The sequence below is a fragment of the Myxocyprinus asiaticus genome, chromosome 5 (genome assembly GCF_019703515.2).
Source record: "Myxocyprinus asiaticus isolate MX2 ecotype Aquarium Trade chromosome 5, UBuf_Myxa_2, whole genome shotgun sequence".
Classification (NCBI taxonomy): domain Eukaryota; kingdom Metazoa; phylum Chordata; class Actinopteri; order Cypriniformes; family Catostomidae; genus Myxocyprinus; species Myxocyprinus asiaticus.
The window spans coordinates 48610913-48634800 of record NC_059348.1 but is presented as its reverse complement, the minus strand read 5'-3'; the positions used below and the strand labels follow the sequence as shown (position 1 = coordinate 48634800).

Genomic DNA, 23888 nt, shown 5'->3' with positions numbered 1-23888 from the left:
GATAACCACTCTGTACAATTGTGGTGAGAAGAATATCATCTCAGAATGCTATTCTGAAATGCAGGTTGGTGCTGTTTTGGTGGCGTGAGAGGTACCTACACAATATTAGGCAGGTGGTTTTAATGTTGTGGCTGATCGGTGTATATGTGTGTCTGTGTGTCTATATATATATATATATATATATACATATATATATACACACACATACATATACTGTATATACTGTACACATTACATTACAATATGTTGCAAATACAGATATATTTTGTCTGTACAGGGTCATAAAAGAGAAATGAAATTTTCATTGATATATTGGAATGAAAGAGTCTGATGTACTATGAATATATATTGACTTTCAGAACTCAGAACTTCCTTACCTGAAAAAAAAAAAAAAAGATTTCTATTGAAGCTAGGCAACAAAAACTTCTGAAATCTATAGGCTTTGCAAAAAAAAAACAACAACAAAAAAAAAAAAAAAAACATTAAGGGTCAGAGAGGATGGAAAATGGTCAGGATTAACTAAATTCTAACTGTTTTGATGCAAAAAAACCTTCACTAACATTAAAAGTGGACCATAGGAAAAATAATAAAATGATGAAAAAGCTAAAAAAGTCATGTAGGTCATTCAGTTGAATTATTAATCTCAAACACACCTTCACAAACATGTAAAGTGCTTTTATTTTAGAAACCTGGCTTTTATTCATCAATAACTTAAATGACAAACAGTTTATCTCCCCTCGTCCTCTGGAGTATTGCCAAGCAAGGGCTCTCCTTGTTCCTTATGGCTGTGAAAGGCATATAAAAACACATATGTTAATATTTCATAGTTGCTTGATCCGTGCCTGCCTGGAACACCAACAGCTCTGCTACTTCACTGAACCCCATTCCCACCGGAGAGAGAAAATTGAGAGAGAGACCAAAATGCATCAGCTCCACCCGAACCCCAGCAGGAGGACGCTAAGTGTAGGAACCCAGGGAGGATACTAATACCCTGTGAAATAGGACAACAGAAATTTCTCGCCAAGATCCCTGAGGACAGACACTGGTGGTGCTTTATCGATTAAAAGTGTTTTCGTTTAGAATGGTATGATACTCATTTGAGAAACTCAAAGCATATTTGGACAGAAAACTATCTATCTATCTATTGATCTATTGATCTATCTATTGATCTATCTATCTATCTGTCTGTCTGTCTATCTATCTGCTTGTCTGTCCGTCCGTCTGTCCATCTCTATCTATCTACAGTGCATCTGGAAAGTATTCACAGTGCTTCACTTTTTCCACATTTTGTTATGTTACAGCCTTATTCCAAAGTTTGTTTGAAATCTTTGCAAATTTATTAAAAATAAAAAACGAAAAAAAAAAAATCACATGCACATAAGTATTCACAGCCTTTGCTCAATACTTTGCTGAAGCACCTTTGGCACCAATTACAGCCTCAAGTCTTTTTGAGTATGATGCTACAAGCTTGGCACACCGATTTTTGGGCAGTTTCTCCCATTTTTCTTTGCAGGACCTCTCAAGCTCCATCAGGTTGGATGGGGAGCGTCAGTGCACAGCCATTTTCAGATCTCTCCAGAGATGTTCAATCGGGTTCAAGTCTGGGCTCTGGCTGGGCCACTGAAGGACATTCACAGAGTTGTCCCTTAGCCACTCCTTTGTTATCTTGGCTGTGTGCTTAGGGTCGTTGTTCTGTTGGAAGATGAACCTTCGTTCCAGTCTGAGGTCCAGAGCGCTCTGGAGCAGGTTTTCATCAAGGATGTCTCTGTACATTGCTGCATTCATCTTTCCCTCAATCCTGACTAGTCTCCCAGTTCCTGCCACTGAAAAACATCCCCACAGCATGATGCTGCCACCACCATGCTTCGCTGTAGGGATGGTATTGGCCAGGTGATGAGCGGTGCCTGGTTTCCTCCAGACATGACGCTTGCCATTCAGGCCAAAGAGTTCAATCTTTGTTTCTCATGGTCTAAGATTCCTTCAGGTGCCTTTTGGCAAACTCCAGGCAGGCTGTCATGTGCCTTTTTTTGAGGAGAGGCTTCTGTCTGGCCACTCTACCATACAGGCTGCAGAGGTGGTTGTTCTTCTGGAAGGTTCTCCTCTCTCCACAAAGAAATGCTGGAGCTCTGTCAGAGTGACCATCAGGTTCTTGGTCACCACCCTGACTAAGGCCCTTCTCCCCCGATCGCTCAGTTTGGCCAGTAGGCCAGCTCTAGGAAGAGTCCTGGTGGTTTCAAACTTCTTCCATTTATGGATGATGGAGGCCACTGTGCTCACTGGGACCTTCAATGCTGCAGAAATTTTTCTGTACCCTTCCCCAGATCTGTGCCTTGATACAATCCTGTCTTGGAGGTCTACAGACAATTCCTTGGACTTCATGGCTTAGTTTGTGCTCTGACATGCACTGTTAACTGTGGGACCTTATATAGACAGGTGTGTGCCTTTCCAAATCATGTCCAATCAACAGAATTTACCACAGGTGGACTCCAATCAAGTTGTAGAAACATCTCATGGATGATCAGTGGAAACAGGATGCACCTGAGCTCAATTTTGAGTGTCATGGCAAAGGCTGTGAATACTTATGTACATGTGATTTTTTTTTTTTTTTGTTTCGTTTTTTATTTTTAATAAATTTGCAAAGATTTCAAACAAACTTCTTTCACATTGTCATTATGGGTTATTGTTTGTAGAATTTTGAGGAAAATAATGAATTTAATCCATTTTGGAATAAGGCTGTAACATAACAAAATGTGGAAAAAGTGAAGCGCTGTGAATACTTTCCAGATGCACTCTCTCTCTCTCTCCCTCTCTATCTATCTATCTATCTATCTATCTATCTATCTATCTATCTATCTATCTATCTCTCTTGCAAAATAAACCATTGCATATGTTCTGCATTTAACCTAATTGAGAAATTGCATTGTTTCTGATATTTAAAAGAAGAAAAATTGTTTGTGTTCTTATCCTGAGCGACTGAGACAGTGTAAGCACATTTAGATCAGATTAGTCGCACCTCTCTGATCTCTCAGGTGAGAGCCTTTTTTTGCTATGCGTTATGAAGCGTAGTCCGTTACTGCTGCCATATTACTGCTGCCTAACTCTCGCAAGGTTCCATTACGCTTTTAAATCAATATTTTACACAAAATCTTATTTCCATTTTATGTCCAGCTTTCGTTTTCCCCCTTCAGAGCAATTTAAGTCTTTCAGCTCCTAAGGGTGCTCATTAGAGAGAGAAAGATAGGGAGAGAGAGACAGAGAGGTAGGCATTTCATTTCTAACCAGGTTCCAGCTGAGTGACTAGCTGAACAGCACTGGTTGTGATTCAGCAAAATAAAGGTACAGAAATAGCTGTGATTCCAAAACAATAGATGAATGGGTTGAGCAAAACGAGAGAATTTACTGGTATGTGAAACTAGAGATTTCTCACAGACTTCCCACAGAATTCTTTAGACACTTGTTTAAATATTAAAATACTTTCATGTTTCAAATAGATGTTAAAATAAAATAAAAATGTGTTAACATGATTTTTGTGTGATAAAATTTCTTACTATCCTTTTCTGTGTAAAGTTCAATCCAATATTACAATATCCAATATTGAAGCGGCTGTTTACCAGCAAAAAAGGGACTGAAGTAGTTGTAATAATGAACTAGCTGCTCAAATAGTATTTTCAGCATCACAATATCTTTATTTTTATGTTACAAACATTCAAACAATCACTAAATAAAAGTTTAAAGCTGTTACCGTCGGAGCGCAATGTTTTGATGCAGCGATGCAGCCATGTATTCTGTCGAATATAGAATATACAAACTAGTCAGTCCACTCGAGCCTTCTCCCATTCCGTCCGTCACTCATTCTAAAACTTCTGGTGCTGGGAAAGTGGATCAGCCACAATATTAAAACCACCTGCCTAATATTGTGTAGGTCCCCCTTGTGTCGCCAAAACAGCACCAACCTGCATCGCAGAATAGCATTCAGAGATTCTATTCTTCTCACCACAATTGTACAGAGCAGTTATCTGAGTTACCGTAGACTTTTTCAGTTCAAAACAGTCTGACCATTTTCTGTTGACCTCTCTCATCAACAAAGCATTTCAGTCCACAGAACTGCCCCACAAAGGATGATTTTTTTTGTTTTTGGCACCATTCGGAGTAAATTCTAAAGACTGTTGTGCATGAAAATCCCAGGAGATCAGCAGTTACAGAAATACTTAAACCAGCCCATCTGGCACCAACATTCATGCCACGCTCCAAATCACTGAGATCAAATTTTTTCCCCATTCTGATGGTTGATGTAAACATTAACTGAAACTCCTGACCCATATCTGAATGATTTTATGAACTGCACTGCTGCCACACGATAATCGCATTGATGATTGTCGGGAGACGGGCTGGTTTGAGTATTTCTGTAACTGCTGATCTCCTGGAATTTTCACGCACAACAGTCTCTAGAATTTACTCCGAATGGTGCCAAAAATAAAAAAAAACAACCAGTGAGTGGCAGTTCTGTGGACGGAAACACCTTGTTGAGAGAGGTCAACAGAGAATGGCCAGACTGGTTCGAACTGACAAAGTCTACGGTAACTCGGATAACCGTTCTTTGCAATTGTGGTGAGAAGAACAGAATCTCAGAATGCTATTCTGAGATGCGGGTTGGCGCTGTTTTAGCGGCACGAGGGGGACCAACACAATATTAGGCAGGTGGTTTTAATGTTGTGGCTGATCGGTGTATGATAATTTTCTAAAAATCATAATTTGTGTTCTGCAGAAAAAAGGAAGTCATATGCATCTGGGATGGCATGAGGGTGAGTAAATGATGAGAGAATTTTCATTTTTGGGTGAACTATCCCTTTAATTTTCATGACGACATTACGTCGTAAACCCTGTAATCCCAGTTAACGATGATTTAAAAAACTTTACAGCTCAAATATCAAAAGCAACAGAAACAATGTTACAACAATAGAAAGAATGTTAGAATGATTGAAAACAATTATAATGATAGAATGATATAAACTGTTAGAACCATATAATGTTACAATGGTACATTGTTAGATAGAACGATAAAATATTTAGAATAACAGAATGTAAGAACATAAGAAATATATATTTTTTTTAATGATATAATTTCAGAACAGTAACATTAAATATGGCACATTATAATTTAGAAAGAACAATATAATGATAGAATGTTAGATAGAATGACTGACAGAATGTTAGACAGAATGAAAGAATCTTAGACAGAACTATAGAATGTTAGATAGAACAATATAATATTAGAACGACAGAACAACAGGTAGAGGGATAGAAAGGCAGAATGTTCGATAGAATGACAGACAAACACACAGACAGATAGACTCTCACCCAGCAACATCTGGAGCACTTAGAAATGAATGCTGACATAAATTACTATGTATTTACATTTAAAAGTGTGTGTGTTTTGAGTAGGTGTGTCTGTCCATCTGGTATTGGGGCGGGGCCAGAAGGGTGGCACGGGGTGGCAGCTTCTACCCTAAAAATTTGCTTTGCCACCCCAAGCGCAACGGCTTAACCCGTCCATTTAACCCAACAACCCCACCCACTATGATGTCTGGTAGGACACAGCGTTCCTCCACAGCCGAGAACCCGAACCCACACCTATTATATCACTTCTGAACATATGGATTTTTTAATTTTTTATTTTAGCTACAGAGGTCTGATAACCATTCACTTGCATTGTGTGGACCTACAGAGCTTTGTTTGTATTCTGCTGAAGAAAGAAAGTCATCAACATCTGGGATGGCATGAGGGTGAGTAAATGATGAGAGAATTTTCAATTTTGGGTGAACTATCCCTTTAAGATATGTCCATGCGCGTTAGCTGTGCTTATTGTCAGTGTTTATTTTCAGTTTCTTTAGCAATCTGCATCAAATAAATTAAGAAAAAAGGGTAAGACTTCACAATAAGGTTCCAGTTGTTAACCTAAGTTAACAACATTAGTTAACATAAATAGTTAATTAGTTAATGCACTATGAACTAACATGAACTTATGAACAATTTAAATTTTATTAACTAACTTTAACAAAGATTAAAAAATGCTGTAAAAGTATATTGTTTATTGTTAGTTCATTATACCTAATGCATTGACTAATGTTAACGAATGGAACCTTATTGTAAAGTGTTTACGGAAAAAGTTCTGTCTCTCCTACAACGTGCATCCGTTTCTTACTTTGTTATTATTTATTGCTAAATGCGAACCTTATGCAAACACTCTGTAACATCTGTTGTTTTGTATTTTCTCTGTGCTGATATAGCGCTGTTTGGGTGGAGTAAAGTTTACATATGTGGCTTGAACAGTCCGATGCATCTACACTTGACCAAGCTTTGTTTGGAATGCTTCTCAAACCACCACCAGAGGTGATCAGATTGATATCCATCTTGAAAGGCATTTACACTTGGACTTTTCATGATCGAATTGCAATCCGATCAGCAAAAAGCATGGCCATGTATAAATAGACCCACAGACATGAATTCTCAATAACATTAAACACACTAAATGGCTATAAGCCCGAAAAGCTCTGAATAATTAGTTGAATGAGGTCGTTGTCCTTCGTTTCCAGTAAAGTAACTTCAGTATCACCTTAATGAAAAAGATACATCATAATATGTGTGGGAAAAATAAATAAATAAAAAAAAAAATAATATATATATATATATATATATATATATATATATATATATATATATATATATATATATTTTTTTTTCATATATATATATATATATATATATATATATATATATATATATATATATATATAATCACATACAAACAAATCCCTTATAAATATGTACCATGGTAACCATAGTTTTAGCCAAAATATCAGTTTCTAAAGCTATTGTTGCTACAGTAGAACTGTGGTAAATGTGTATTAGTTACCATTGTCAAAAATAAATAAATAAATAAATAAAAATATTATAAATAAATAATAAATACAGCGTTCAAAGGAGATTCTGTATTGGTTTATTATGAATTTACATTAGAAAAAATAACTGATATGTTGACGGAAACTATTATTACAATAGTTATTTTTTGGAAGAGACACTCCCCTGTCCTTGGTGCTAATGTTTTTATTTCTTGCTGGGAAAAAAAGTTTAAATGCCCTGGTGAAGTTAACTTCTGTTTGCAGACACTTTCAGCATCTTAAAAAAAAAATGTTATAATGCAAATGTAGGGAAACCCATGGATGTCTGTGACATTTCAGCCAATTATATTCACAGTTGAGAGTCCTTTGTTTCAGCTCATATGCATTGGCATTCAATAAATTCAGATACAGTAATTATCAAAATATTTCTCTCGACAGCGAGATCATGTTCTCACAGTCTTTTGTTTAATTGCTTCTCTGTTCTTTTTTCTAAATTGTCTTTTTGATGTGCAAGCCTGGCTGTCACATCATTTGTTTACTTTTTCGTCTGCACTTATGTTAATTACATTGTGCTTTGCAGATCGCCCACCAAATCCTCTGAGAGGCACAGGAGAGAGAAACAGAGAGAGAGAGAGAGAGAAAGAGGGAGAGTTTTCACTTCCTAATGAGCCTGAAGCTTTATTCGAGGCTATCGAAAGTAGACTGGTAGGAAAAGCTTTTTAGTGTCAGCATCGACAAAACGCACAGGCCTGGAGTGATCCCTTGTTCCTTTTTCAGGATTGGTTTTGCCTGCGAGGAAGGGGCAGAGTCAAAAATAAATCACAGTTTTCTGTTAGTATCAACTGCCCTAGAACAGGAGATGGGTTTCCAATGTTTGCTCACCTCTGCCGGTACTGTAGTGCTGGAGTTTGTCGCTGTACACCGCCTCCTTATTGTACACTCGTTTTCTTTGAGAGAGACAGGGACAAAGAGAGAAAGAATGAATAACTGTGAATTACATGAATGTGGATTTGTTCAGCTGACTGTAATATGATGGAGCAGATCTTGAGCCCAAGTCATAGTGTTAGGCTAAATCTAGTTGCAGAGGTAGTTTTGTTTTGGGCCAACTGTGTTTAGCATTCAGGTGTTTTAGGTCATAGTTGTTTTAGTGGTCTGATGATTCTGTGGTTTTATATAATCCAAATCCCTTTATTATTGATAAAAAAGTGAGGATTGCTTACTGCTTACAGGAATTGCATCATCTGGCCCAATAGTATTATTACAGTAGAAACAGTGCCTACAGAAAAGAGCTGACTCAGATGAAGGCTGATTTAACAGCATGAGATGACACTCATTCTCTGATGAGAGCTTGTGATTAGCTATCCTGAGACTGACTCCAACCAATGAGATTTCAAATATCTCATGGTAACATTACATCACAAATACACATAACTGGGAATCCCTGAATACTCTAAAAAACAAAAATCACATTCAAATACACTGGCACTTAATCTTGTTTAAAAATGCATGGATTCATTGTATAGATAAAACAATATCAAACCAACTGGTATTTGCAAACAAATGATGCTAGGTTTTTTTTCTTCTGAACTACTTTTCTTAGACATTTTTTGCTATTCTTTTTAAGCAGCTGGTCCAAAGGCAATTTTTAGTGGATGTTCCCCTCAGGTTTACTCATAGCAGAGTAATCACAGTGTAATTCATCACATTTACTATGGATGTGTTCCACTAACATTTGACAACCAGACAGTGTTCAAATGCCTTATGTCAGTAATACTTTATATATAGTATTGTGTTATCATTTACATGTGACATGTTTTGCTTGAAAATGGTGCAATCTTTTATAAATAAATTCCACTTGGTTTGATATTTTGTTATCAAATGCAATGCAATTCACCATTTTTTAAATATGATGTATTAAGTCTGTTTAAATACTTTTTGGGGCTACTTAAAATATTAGTAGTATATATATAGTAGTAAGTACTATACATTGGAAAATATTTTAATATTCATGACTGGCTGTCCTTCCTTACATGAATGAAGAACATGCAGCAGCCATACATCTGGACCCATAATGGCAATCTTACCTGCTACAGACTATAGATATGGCCACGAGAGACACAATGAAGACCACTCCAGCCGCAGCTGAGCCCGCAATCAATGGCAACTGTTCCCTCAGCTCTGATTTATAGTCGTCTAGACAGAGAGAGAAAGAGAGAGGATGCATTAGGCTACAAAAATAACTCAAATGGCCACTGCCTTTAGAGATGAAACAGGGGATGAAACAAAGTAAACAAAACATTTGAAGAGAACCTACTCATGGACAATTCATGGACTACATGAATAGCTTGAAGTAGAATGAAAGAGAGAGTGAGAGAGAGGGGGGAACAGAAGATCTTATTTAAAAAGGGAACAACAGAAGATGCTTAAACAATGCATAAGTTGAGGAGGAATAATAGAGCACAACAGTAGGCCCTTGGAAGTAAAGTCCCATTCATTTTCTCTATAGAGCAATACATTTTTTTTTAATAATGTATAAACCAGAGGTCTCATGGGCGCCATGCGAGGGTCGGACTTGTGAACAGCGAGCTCTGCACACTTTGCTAGTTTTAATAATATTTGTGTCATAAACCAGTGAGATTCAATACACCCTGATCCTTAATTGTTTTGGGAAGACCATATTTCAAAGAATTCAAAATCCTCGGGCTCTGGAGATATTAAAAGACACTTATGTGCTCAGGCTGATTCCCCTCAGCGGCAGGCCGGAAGCCCCGGACTCAATTCAGACAGTGAACTGAAAGAAATCCAGCGTGAATTGATGAATGTGTCGGCAATGCTGACGAAGGTCGTTGCAGACTTGGAGGATTTTGCTGTGATACGTCGAGTTGGTTACAAGAGTTTCGGATGTTGAGAAACGGATTGATTATCTGGAGTCATCGGAGAGGGAGTTAGCTGCTAATCCGCTAGTGACTAGGATTTGGAAAATCGTAATCGACGAAACAACATCCGAATTGTTGTAATTCCTGAGCATGAAGAAGGCTGAGATATGGTGAAATTCCTAGATGAGCTCTTTCCGAGTCTGCTCGACAAAACAGGCCATAAGCTGGAAATCGAGCGAGTTCACGGAGGTCCACTGAGGGAGACAGGCCCCAGTCAATTCCGGCCAAATTTCTGAGATCATCCGATAAAGATCTTGTTACGCGAGGCGAGGAGTAAAGGAAGGCTTTCTTGGAAGAACCACAGCATTTTCTTATTCCCAAACTTTGCGAATTCGACAATAGAGAAACATGATCGATTCAAGGTATGCAAGAAGCTCTTACATCAACGGAATGTCACTTTTGCTCTGATGTTTCTGGACAAACTGAGAATAGATTCTAAGGATGGCTGCAAAATATTTACATGCCCACAGCAAGCGATGTCCTTCATAAAGACAATCGAGTGAGTAAGCCATTTGGTGATTTTCATGTTGCTGCCTAGTGGGCCTGACACACTGAACATACACTTGACTGTCCAAGGAAAATGGGTGCTTTTTCGTTTCTTTTTGTGTTGGTTCCGCCTAGCGGCTGGAGATTGTTTTGTGGAATAACACTCCCTCGGACATTTGTGGATGAATCTTCACGTTCTTGGTGCATATGCCTCTTATCGGCTGGAGTTTGTTTTGTGGAATATTTCTTGCAGGACATTGGAGTGATTAGGGCATGTGTTGCACTCGTGTAACGACTGAATGGACTGGCTCACTGAACATTCGTTTGACTGCCCGAGGAACTGAACGGCCCCCTTCTTCTTTTTTTTCTTTTTTTTTGTGTGTGTGTGCCGGTTCTGCTAGCGGCTGGAGTTTGTTTTGTGGATGAACACACCTTCGGGTCAGTCTACAAATTTTTTGTGTTTTTTCCGCTTATTGGCTGGAGTTTGTTTAATAGAATATTTTCTGTTCGGGGGAGGGGTTTAATGTATATAAATGATTCCATATTTATGTTATGTTTGTATGATTTATGTATGGAATCAATAAAAACTGTTAATAACAAAAAATAAATAAATAAATAATAATAATAATGTATAAACCTTTCAAGACAGACCTACAGTGAGCTTTGAGGTTAAGCGATGATATGCTTTTGTTGAAGCCACAAGTCAAGTATGACTTTGACTTTTTACAAAAGTTGTGTTTAACAGCCAAATTCCTGTAAAAAAAAAAAAAAAAAAAAACTACACTACCCATAATCCTGAAGAGAGATCCATGAAACCTAAATCAGCAGTGACCACCCACTTTAGTGAAGCATTGAGAATGAGAATTGAATTGCCGGCACATTCTCAAATTACATAATTATAGCACATATTTTGTAATAAACATAAAATATATTCTTTTATACTAATATAAATTAGTTTAGGTAAATAGTTTTAAATTGTACCATTATTTTTTTATTCAATAAAGTCATTTACAATGCTTTGTGTGATGAGTAGTTCATTGTCTCATATAAAACATGACATACACAGTCTATGTTTTTATGTCTTTTTGTCTGATATTTTAATATCTGTGAATTTCTTCAGGGGTTAAAACTCTCTCTCTCTCTCTCGCTCTCTATGGAGAAAAATAAATTGAAAAATAAAGTGGGCGGGCACTGTTGCGCTCTACTGAGTGAAACATTGATACAAAAGAAAGTCTTAAAACATGGTGGTCAGCCTACTAATGTCAATTGTAGACAGATGTTGACAGAGAAAGAATGATGGAAAAAAAAAAAAAACACTGGGATAGACAGCAACAGATGGAAAGAAAAACACACAAGCTGCACAGCAGAATGACAGTGAATAGTGAGGTGTGTGAGTAATGTGCTTGTTCCATCAGTACTGCTAATCCTCACCATCACAGTCTAAACACAGAAAAGAATAGGGTGGAATTTGCACTGTCAATGTTCAAATACAGACACACCATCAGCCAGCTCACACATACAAAATAAGTGTCTAAGACTTTGATATTGTCCCCCAATGCTTGTTTTTGTAATGTTTTGGTGCCATTTTGGCCAGCTCTCTCTCAAAAAAGAGTTTACCTCAATGGAGATTTATTACTAATACTACCTTTGCCAATACAATACTAATACTAATACTAATGTTGTAGCCATTTTATGAAACTAAAATGTATGCAATTTGTGTATCTTTCTAAAATGTCTAAAAAGTAATGGTTTATTTACTTTTAAATTATTATTATTATTATTATTATTATTATTATTATTATTATTATTATTATATTTGTAAATGCATTTATTTTCTTAATAAAATTTAGTCTCTAATTTTGCACCTGTTGGTGTGGATTGATATTTATATCACAGTAAGAGGGACCGGCAATTTGAGTTTTGCACAAGATTTGTTGACCACTTTGTAATTTAAATTACTTTTTTTGTTTTGTTTGAAGTGTAATTTCAATTTAGAAATATGTTTGGTTTCAGTATGTCCCCTTTCAATAAATTCATTTTCATTTTACATTTAGCAGATGGTTTTATCAAAAAGCAACTTACAAATGAGGAGCATAACAAGCAATCTGTCACACAAATGTCAACAATATATGCAGTATTGCACTGCCAAGTTCCAATTGTAGCTATAGTGCAGAAGCTAGAGCAAGGCAAAGAAAATTATATATATATATATATATATATATATATATATATATATATATATATATATATATATATATATAATAATAATGCTAATATTAATAATATTTATATTAATAATAATAATAATAATAATAATAATAATAATAATTATTATTATTATTATTATCATTATTAAAATGTTGCATCTGTGTGCCGGTGTAATCAGACACATGTGTGTGTATATCGTAACATACTAGATTTTAGCAATCAGAGAGATGTGTGGTAGTCGTTCTTCAAATGCTGGCTAAACAATAAGTGCCAACAGGAAGTACAACAGTCTCTGTGTGTACTGGGCTTAAACACACCTCATTTAACCAGAGGGAGAGAGAGAGTGAGAGTCTAGGGAGTGCATGTGTTATGCCATTGTTAGAGCATTTGATTGTGTCTGTGTGTGTGAGATGGACTTTTCTCCCTGGTGATTGGGGCTAATTGTCGTAACGAATGTTGTGCCATGGCAGAATGCCAGTGGATGTACCCGTTAGTTGGCGCAGAGTGATTGCGGGCACTAATTACTTTAGTGAGTGTGACGGCACAGATGTGCATGCACACACGCGCATGCACACACACACACACACACACACACACACACACAAAAATGGGGAGGCTGTTTTGTCTTCATGTGACATTATTGCATTCTATCCATATCTTAACTTCTTTTGTGTTAGTGCGTGAATATTTCTGCAATGTTTGATTCATTGTACAGTAAACAATACATGTATATGTGGATTTGTTGAGTGCATGTCCATTTATACATAATTGCATGGCTGATTTGTGGGTCTGTTGTGTGGATGTCTGTGTTGCAAGTTGGTCTTTGTGTTTTTTTGTTGCATGCATATGTTGCATATTTCTTATGTGCATGTGTGAGTTTTACATGTTTGATGCAAGAGTAAATTATAGTGATGAAAGAATATGTATCACATCACCTAACAAAAGTGCCATATTCACAAACATATCTGAAAGTTTCTTTGTGTGTGTGTCCCAGATTGCCAGTGCAGTTCAGTTATATTTACACCAGTGTGACAGCAAAGACAAGGAGGATTGTGTAAAAAAATGTTTTCTAAAAATTGAATGTGCAAGTGAACTGAACAGATAAAATGTGTGTGTGTGTGTGTGTGTGTGTGCTTCCAGCAACTAGCCAGCTGCCTGGCGGATGTCTTTCTGTCCTGGAGAGTCCAGTCCCCCTGGCATCCGAGGTGTGTGTGTGTGTGTGTGTGTGTGTGTGTGTGTGTGTGTGTGTGTGTCCCTGGCAGAATCATCAGGCAGGACATGTTAGACTACAGATACAGCACCATTAATCAAACCCATGAGAGACAGAGGTTACAAGAGAGATGGAGGGAGAGGGAAAGAGGAGGAGTGGGAGTAGAGAGTCTGTTTTAAAGTAGGAAACAGTTTAAAATTATATAAAGAATCAGAAAAAGCAGGACTTCTAATGACAACAATAAAATGAACATCAGGTGTAACAAATGAGATCTTTCCTTCATGTGTATGCGTGTGTTCCACTAATAAATGCAATGTGCCTAAAGATTCATTAAGCACATCCACTCACCTTGACTGAGGGAGAAGCAGAGAGAGATACAGAAAGAGATAGAGAGTGAAGGGGGAGTCAGAAAGATGGAGCAATTAAGCTGGGAGAAATAAACAAATGGAGGGAACAAGGTAATGATAGACTTATGATAGAGGTGGTTGGGTGGGTGGGTCGGTTGGTCAATAGATAGATAGATAGAGAACACACCTTTCAGATGTACACAGTCTGCCAGTGTAAGCGCGCGTGCGCACACACACACACACACACACACACACACACACACTGGACCCCCCACATATGATGATTAATCACATCATCCACTTATCAGTGTTAAGCATTCTGGGAACGCTTGAATGCCACACGTGGTCCTGATGAAAAATCACTTAGCTAAGAAGTTTGGTTGAAGAACAATCGAAACCTGGACACACACACATAACCTACCTGATACACAGTGAGTAACATGCACATTTAAAATATATTGAGCATAAAAATGGAACAGTCAAGAGTTTACATGGACACAAATCTAAATAATTCTGTCAACAACACAAGACGGAAATCCCCCATATCCAGAGAGAGCCTCCGCGCGCACGCACATACACACACACACATAAATGTTGGTGCAGCTATCATTATGAGGAATCTCCATAGACATAATGATTTTTATACTGTACAAATTATAGATTCTATCCCCTAACCCTACCCCTACAACATAAACCTCACAAAAAACTTTCTGCATTTTTACATTTTCAATAAAACATCATTTAGTATGTTTTTATTTTTATTTTTTATTTTTAAGCAATTTAAAGTATGGGAACACTAGAAATATCCTCATAAATCACATTTATAGCATAATACCCTTGTAATTATCAGTTTGTAATCTAAAAAAAAAGTCCTCGTAAACCACTTAAACCTGCCCACGTTGGCGTGGCCATTCGTACCATCTGTGAGGGTTTGGAAGCACATTTTGCTGCTGTATTTGCCGAAACCAGCGACTGTCCTGGCGCGAACCTGCATCACATACATGGTGCCTGGCCGTAATCCATCCACACGCGCTGTGTTTGTCTGACTCTTCACCTGTGTAGAGTTCACCTCAGACAGATCCTGAGAGAGAGAGAGAGAGAGAGAGAGAGAGAGAGAGAGAGAGAGAGAGAGAGAGAGAGAGAGAGAGAGAGAAGCAGATTTATATAAACAAAAATACAGACATCTTTATATCAAATGACACTATTATTAGCCTGTAGTAAGGAAAACTAATGTTGTTCCTTTGGATCTGAGCTAACACTCACTCATATAATGAAAATGTGCCATGATATATGACACTGAACAGATATAACCTGATATAACAGTAAACCAGGATGAGGTCTTGCATGAAACTTGAATTAGATTGGATGAGGTATTATCGGACCATTTCATCAGTTAAATGAAAGTATAGTCTGTTAAAAAGGTAGAAAATGTGATGTTATATTGATGATGTACCAACTTTCAGTGTTCAGACACTTATCATGTAGTATAATACAATAATTCAAGCCCATAATTCATGGCAGCATCTCTGTCTCAGATAAATATGGTCTGCATCCTTTAATTGCATAGATGCATGAAACAAACACATGTACACGTGGACATTTTTTAAAGTTATGACAGCTACTGTCTTGTTGTCATGTTTTAATGTGTTGTTGTTCATGTTTTGTTTTCATGTCTTTTATTTTTAAATTAGTTTACTTCCTGTTCCTGTTTCTGGTCATGTGTCTTAGTCATGTGATATCCTGTTTTCCTCATGTGTATGTGTCTTGTTAACTTGTTATCAGTCTTGTATTTTCATTGGTTCATGTTTTAGTAGTCTTGTTATCTTGTTATTAGTTAAGTATTGTCATTAGTTGTCTTTGTCATGTGTTTCATTTGTCAGTGTATTTTAGCCCTCATGTTTGCCATAGTTGACATAGGTCAAGTATTGTTGGTGTAATACTTGTAATGCAATCGTCACGTCGTAGTCTAGTTCAAGTTTACAGTTTAGTCTAGTCCTGTTTTAGAGTGTAGTCTAGTCTAGCGTCTATGTTTCTGTAACATTTTGGCAGGCTGAAGACAGGAACAGAGATGAAACTATGGTGACATGTAGAATCCAAGTGCAGTTTTATTCCAAAAAATCCAAACGTGAAATATTCCAAAACGTAAAATGCCTTGTGTGTTTCTCCTGTGTCTTTTTATTTGTCCATTTATAAATTGACTTAAGTTTATTTTCAAATTAATAGATTGATAATTTATTCCTTCATTATTTTTTAATTGGCACTCCTGGGCTTCAGCTGGTATGGATTGACAAATGGTAAAGAAAAGGAAGAGTCAAACAATTAAGAACAGCAAGTGGATGAAGACAAGCAACTGCCAAATGCTTTTTAAAAAGCAATTTAAAAGGTGCATTTAAAAAGGACTTATTAATGTGCTGTTTTATTGCTAAATATAAGTACATTTTAAAACATGAATTAAATAAACACATTTAAATGTCTATTTATTTGTCCATTTATAAATTGGCTTATTTATTCACATTTAAATGTGTCTATTTATTTGTCCATTTATAAATTGGTTTATTCAAATTTTTATTTTCAAATTAATAGATTTTAGAATTGTAGGTTCCAATGTTGTGAATTTTGTTCAAATGTGTACCTGACATGAAAGTCATTTCATAATTACACATGCAATATTAAATTATAGGGATAGAATAGGCTACAGTACATGGAAAAAAAAAAAAAAAAAAAGCTAAAATGTGGTTAAATTGTGAAAAACAAAATATAAAACAAAATATACATTTTCACAAACTATATATACTGTACTGTGAAGTGCAGAAGATTGCATACCCCTTTTGCTTTAGGCCTATAAGTTTTCACATCCATTTCAGAATGTATACAAATATAAGAGATACATGATTATATATTTTATGTAGTACTGCCCTTCAAAAGCTACATTACACAAAACTTACTGTAATTTACACAAATCATCCTGTTCAAAGATTTGCATGCTCTTGGTTCTTCTTGTGTTGCCTTCTTGAGCATCAATGAATGTTTGCACCTTTAGTAATGGTTGTGTATGAGTCCATCAGTTGTCCTAAGTGTCAAAAGCTGGATGTCTATATAGCCACTGTTGGGGAGATCTCAAATATACAGAAGATGCTTGTAAAGCTAAGAATTTACAGTAATTATTTCTTTTTAAATGATAACACACGGATGCATGACGGTTTAAGGTGCACGAGCAGTGTGCACAACTGCCCCGCATTGTGCTGTTTTCTGCAAATTAACTAGACAATCATGCCAGTGTTAAATGGCCTTAATATTAGCAGTGGGCTTTTCCAGTGTTTTCGGATATAGCATTTGCAGTCAAATTGTGAGATGTAATGTCTCAGTGTGTGCTAATTAGACTCATTATATTCCCAAACCGGCCGGCAGATAGAGACTAAAAAAGAAATCTCAGTATAGACTTATTTCTTTAGACAGAGATAATTTCAGATAAAACTAAACAAAATTGAAAATGAAGTAGGAATAAAGACTCATTAAAATTCAAAACAATAATAACTCTGGTTGTAATGACTAACACAGCTTTCACTTTCTTTAGTCTATGTTTGAGTGGAAGGGAAAAGCAACAAATAATAGAAATGTCAACAGAACACAATAAGAATTGTGTTGAAGGACAGTTTTGTCTTCATACACCTAAAGCATATGCTTTCATTCTGAAACCACTTTGAAGTCTGTTCAGCAGGAAACTAATCATAAAATATATACATGAAATGCAACAGAGGTGTTTTTGTTACATTTGTTTTTCCTTAGTTGTGAAGTTTAACATAAGGTTGAAATATTGATTTTTAATTCAGATTCATGAACAGACTCAGCCCCTTTTGGACTCAGACTCATTTACATTTATGCATTTGGCAGATGCTTTTATCCAAAGCGACTTACAGTGTACTTATTACAGGGACAATACCCCCAGAGCAACCTGGAGTTAAGTGCCTTGCTCAAGGACACAATGGTGGTGGCTGTGGGGATCAAACAAGTCTACAAGTTATGTGCTTTAGCCCACTACGCCACCACCACTCTCACAACTTGATTGTTTAAATACTCTGACTTGACTCGGACTCGACTAAGGTGGACTCGAACCTAACACTAAAATAAATGTGTCTTTATTTCCCACTGGACTCATAAAAACCTGTGCCTCCCCGACTCCCAGAAATTACGTGAATGCAGCCAATCAGATTTGAGCTGCATTTGTCTTTTTTGTGTGCAATATGCATCAGACATTCTATGAGTTAATAAAAGTTAAGACAGGTTGACCTGACTCCTGAAGTATGTTTAAAGCTTTTGGACTAGAAAAAAAAAAAAAAAATTCTGCATATTCCCCATAATGAAAGGAGAGAGAGAGGAAAAAAAAAGAGAAGATAGTAGTGGAACAAAGGGAGGGTATTGAAAAAAGGGGAGGAAAACAATCTGTCAAATCTACCACACACAAACAGACAAAGACAAAACTGCTATAAATTTTCTGTGAGCATTTACCATACTGTCAAATGAAACTCTCCAACCTCAATTTCTAAATGAAAACATTATTAAAACACAGAAAGGTGTTCTGGGACAGAGAAAAAGAGGAGGTAAGGTAACGCCTCACAGACACAGTCAAGAGACACGATGCTGTAAGATTAAATTTAGTTCTCAAGGTTTCATCAAAATTCACAACACAGTTGAGTCGCCACTTACTACACACTACACGCTACAGAAATCTCCCACTGTGATAGCCGAAGGCGAAATCTGTTTCTTAACAACAGCAACGTAGTAATAACCATCAGGAAAAACATTACAGAATATTAATAATTCAGGTTCAAATCGTGTATGAGTGACGTGGAAAGGGGCAGACAGGTTTGGCATGCAGACTGTAATTTAGAAAACAAGATGGGATGTCTAATTATCTGTTATTCTAACACACCAGATGCCCAGATTTGCTGGTGTTGGTGCAGAAATTAAAGGAATAGTTCACCCATAAATGAAAATACCATCTCATTTACTCACAAGTTGTACCAAACCTGAACAACTGAAAAAAAAAAAAAAAAAAAAAAACAACAACACCATACAGTTAGCCTATGTGTGCTATTTAAGAAAGTCTGACGGGTTTGGAACAACATGAGGATGAGAAAATGATGACAGAATTTCCATTTTTGGGTGAACTATTCCTTTAAGTGCATCATCTTGTCTGACGTCATCCCAAGCCATAAAACCAATCTAAAGTGCACTACAGCATTGTGATATTAATAATGTAGGATGCTCAAAAATACCATGATCATGACCTTTCCACTGTGTCATTAATAAATAAATGCAGGTAGTGTCATTTGGGGAGTTTTTGATAAACAGATTTTGTCCTTTTTTCAGAGCACAGCGGTACACATTTGTGTTTTCTTAAAGCAGTAGTTCACCCAAAAATGTCATCATTTACCCTCCATTATGTCATTCCAAACACGGATGACTTTCTTTCTTATGTGGAACACAAAAGCAGAAGTTTTGACAAATGTTCACGCTGCTCTTTTCCACACTGTAAACCCGAACAGTGTTATTTAAAAAACAAAGTACTCTTTATTAAATAAAGAGTGTTAAAGACATGGAGATTCCAGAGGTCTGGCTGCGGGTGCTGGAGCGTGTCCTGCCCCTGAGAAGGTCCTGCCTCAGGGGAATGTGCCAGGGAGGTGCTACTGCCAGGAGCATCAGATCCGAGAACCGAGTCCTGTTGGGCCAGTACGGCGCAACAAATAGGACTTGATGCTCATCCTCCCTGACTTTGAACAGAGTCTGTGCAATAAGGCTCACTGGAGGAGACACATGCTTGTGCAGCCCAAGGTCAGCTGTGCGCCAAGGCATCCGTGCCGAGGGGGGCCTCAGACAGGGAGTACCAAAGGGGGCAGTGAGAGGACCCTTGGGAGGTGAACAGGTCTACCGGCGCCTCCTCGAATCTCTCCAAAACCAGCTGGACTACGCGGGGGTGGAGTCTCCACTCCCCATGGAGCGTTACCTGCCGTGAGAGTGTAGTCCACTGTACGGTTGAGGACGCCCGGAAGATAAGTGGCTCGCAGAGACTTCAACATATGCTGACTCCAAAGGAGGAGGCGGGGCCGAGTTGCGATATGCGACGCGAGCGTGCACCGCCTTGGCGGTTTATGTATGCTACGGTCACTGTGTTGTCAGTCCGAACAACACATACTTGCCCTGAATCAACGGCTGAAGCCTCCTCAGGGCCAGCAATACCACCAGCAACTCTAAGCAGTTGATGTGCCAAAGGAGTCGGGGCCCCATCCAGAGCCCCGAGACTGCCTGCCCATTGCCCATGGCACCCCAGCCCGAGTTCAAGGCATCTGTCGCGACCACGATACGCCTTGAGACCTGCTCTAGGGGAACACCTGCCCATAGAAGCACCAGGTCTGACCAAGGGCTGAAGGTCTGACAGCACTGTGGCGTGATGGTCACATTGCGGGTGCCATGGCGCCATGCTCACCTTGGGACTAGAGTCTGTAGCCAGTGCTGAAGCGGTCTCATATGCATCAACCCGAGGGGAGAACCACCACCGAGGATACCATGTGTCCCAGGAGCCTCTGAAATTATTTCACTGGAAGGTCTTCAGGCAGGTCAGCACTGACTGAGCATGTTCGGTCGTAAGACGTGCCTTGAGAGTGACCGAGTCCAACTCCATACTGAGAAAAGAGATGCTCTGCACAAGGGAGAGCTTGCTCTTCTCCCAGTTGACCTTCAGCCCGAGTCGGTCGAGATGCTGAAGCACAAGTTCCCTGTGTGCACACAACAGGTCTCGCGAGTGAGCTAGGATTAGCCAGTCGACAAGATAATTGAGAATTCTTGTCAAATGCTGCCTTGAAGCCCATCTGGGGTTCTTGGGGGCTGGCTGACGGGCAGGTGGAGCCGACTTCCCGCGGGAGGATCTCTTTCTCTGAGGCTGGCGTACAGGCTCCGATGGTTCGGGAGCCGGGGCCAGCACTGCAGGGGAATGGCTCCGGTGAGAAGCAGGACGGGGCGCGGGACTTCAGAGGCCTGAAGGCAAGATGTGCTTAATCGCCTTGGTCTGCTTTCTCACCGTCGAGAACTGATGGGTGAAATCCTCGACGGTATCACCAAAAAGCCCCCCTTGGGAGATGGCTGCATTGAGGAAGCGGACTTCCTCTGCATCACGCATCTCTGCAAGGTTGAGCCACACGTGCTGCTCTTGGACCACAAGAGTGGACATCGTCCAACCCAGGGCGCGAGCCATGAATTTCGTCACCTGTAAGGTGAGGTCGGTCGCAGTACGCAATTCCTGCATCAGCCCTGGGTTGGTTCTACCCTCGTGCAGATCTTTCAGCACCTTGGCCTGGTGGACCAATAGGATGGCCATGATATGCAGGGTGGAAGTGGCTCGACCCGCGGCCTTGTAAGTCTTCATCATTAAAGGGGAAGAGAACTTACAGGCCTTGGAAGGGAGTCTTGGTCGGTCGCACCAGGTGGCTGTGACCTGCGGGCATAAATGCACCACTACAGTGCACTCTACCTGGGGGAGCTCGACATATCCCTTAGCCACTCTGCCGTCGAGGGTAGTCAGGGTGGACGAGCCCGCGAAGCGTGTACGGGCAGAAAAAGGTGCCTTCCACGACTTCGTTAGCTCCTCGTGCACTTCCGGGAAGAAAAGCACCGGGGTGGGGCAAGGCCATGAGTCACACTCCGAGACCAGAAACCAATTATCCAGCCGCGAACGCTCAGGGCAGGGTGGAGGGTTCCACTTTAGCCCGATGTTCGCTGCCGCCCGGGCAAGCATGGCTACCATCTCATCGTCTGCCTCATCCTGTGCTCTACCACCCATGGGTGGGAGCTCAGAAGATTCGTCCGCTTCTGATAGCTGAAGCCCACCTTCCGATGCTGTGACCGAAAGCTCATTCTCGTCGTTAGCCATGATCGACACATTAAATCTGCCCTGAGGTGGACCGCCTGTATCACTCGACATCTCTTCATGGTAGAACGAGCATGCTGGGGGATGGGAGGTCCACGTGGCTGAGCCGGCGGAAACGCTCCCATGTCTACATCCAGATCGCACGTGGTGCTTGCCGACCTGGCCGGCTGAGAATCAGCCCAGGGCGGACCAGGTTGTGGAACAGCCGCAGTGGCTCCTTGCTTCATGAAGAAGGAAGTGAGCCCTGACCGCAACGTTCTGATGGCATGTTCTCGCAATGAGAACATGTCCATTCCATGAAAGCTGCTTCAGCGTGCTGGTGCCCTAAGCACTCAAGGCAGATTTCATGGCTGTCCGGAGGGGAGAGATAACGGCCACATCCAGTAGTGCAAACATAATTTGCAACATAGTCATCATTATTCAAAAGTTAGTCCGTCTACAAAAGGGATCATTACCAATGCATCACCGGTGAGAGAGATCCTAGAGCGCTGGCCAGCTTTTCATTTGGAATCACAGATAAAGCCTACTTTTACATTATGTCTGTAATTGCAATCTGTATATTCTCAATTTTGTCTTTTCAATCCATTGTGAATGAAATTTGTCTTTCTTGTCATTCCATTTTAGGTCTATACTGAGTTTCAGCACATTACAAACCAGAATCTTCCAAACACGTTCTATGCAGAACTTGACTGCCACAGTCTTCACCTGATGACTTTATATCGTCAGAAGGCAACAAAGACAGAAACAACTTCTGATGCACTTGCTGAGATTCTCAGGATTCATGACTTGAAGGTATTATGATCATAGTTGTTTATTATTGTTCCTTGGTTTAACAGACATTGCATTCATTTAATACAGAATAATTTAAGCCTGTCCCATATTGAATGGAGAGTGAGCTGAAAAGTTTTATTCACAGTTTAATGTTTCATTTAGAAAAATAAAAAAATAAAAAATCAGCATCTCACTCTTTCTGGCATGGAACAAGCTTTTCCGGTGTTCTTTAAGATCTCTTAAATGTGACAAAGCCCTTGCGCTAAAGGAATACAAAATGACAATTCTGTCCTCATTTACTCACCTTTTATGCAGTCTCAAACTCATATTCTTTCTTCTGTGGAACACGAAGATTGTTGATGTGATACACTAAAAAAAAATATTTTGGTATATTTTTGATTTACGTATTTCAATTTCATAAAATAATCCATCAAATCGAATTGAGTAATCTTTGACAAATTAAAATAAATAAAACTCACATTTATTAAAGTTTTATTTATTAAAGATTACACAGTTCAATTTGATGGAATTTTGTTATGAAATTGAAATGTGAAAATCTTAAAAATAAACAAAAATATTTTTGGGGTATGATATGAATATATCCATACAATGAGAAAGGGGTTCAATCTTTCAAATTCCAAAATGGACATAAAGCATAAAGATAAGCCATACAACTTATGTGGTTTAATTAATATCCTCTAAACAGATACAATAGGTTTTAGATGAGAACATACCAAATGTAATTACTTTTTCACTCTAAATCTCAACATCTGCGGTCTCCTTGCAGAATCAAGATTTGAAGCCCAATTCCACTTCCTCACTTTTGATGCAGTGTGCTGTGCACACTGTCTGTGTTTGTACATGCTCTGTACACACATTCTGCGTATACATCAAGTGCGAACAAATGGAATCGAGCTTCAGATCATAATTGTTGCAAGGGAGATGCAGATGTCAAGATTTATTTTCACATCATATCTAAATAAAAATATCTTTGTGTTCTGTGGAAAAAAGTCATGAGTTTGAGAAGTCATAAAGGTGATTAAATGGTGAGAGAATTATCAGTTTTAGGTGACTATTACTTTAATTAACACTGACAATAACAAGTCTATT

The 23888-nt window shown here is 38.7% G+C and overlaps 1 protein-coding gene and 1 long non-coding RNA gene across 2 annotated transcripts in view; one reads left to right on the top strand and one right to left on the bottom strand.

Annotated features, from left to right (window-relative positions):
• Positions 1-23888, bottom strand: part of LOC127441099 (ephrin type-B receptor 1-B-like) — a 421097-nt gene that overhangs the window by 33265 nt on the left and 363944 nt on the right. Inside the window, exons 7-9 of the mRNA XM_051698281.1 lie at positions 15005-15167; positions 8984-9092; positions 7782-7846 (exon numbers count right to left, since the gene is read on the bottom strand). Coding sequence (XP_051554241.1) covers positions 7782-7846; positions 8984-9092; positions 15005-15167 — 337 coding nt within the window. The remainder of the gene's footprint in view (positions 1-7781; positions 7847-8983; positions 9093-15004; positions 15168-23888) is intronic.
• On the top strand, positions 5260-8982 carry LOC127441118 (uncharacterized). The gene is made up of 3 exons (XR_007897273.1): positions 5260-5783; positions 6288-6390; positions 8940-8982. It is a non-coding gene; the product is annotated as an uncharacterized LOC127441118 (long non-coding RNA).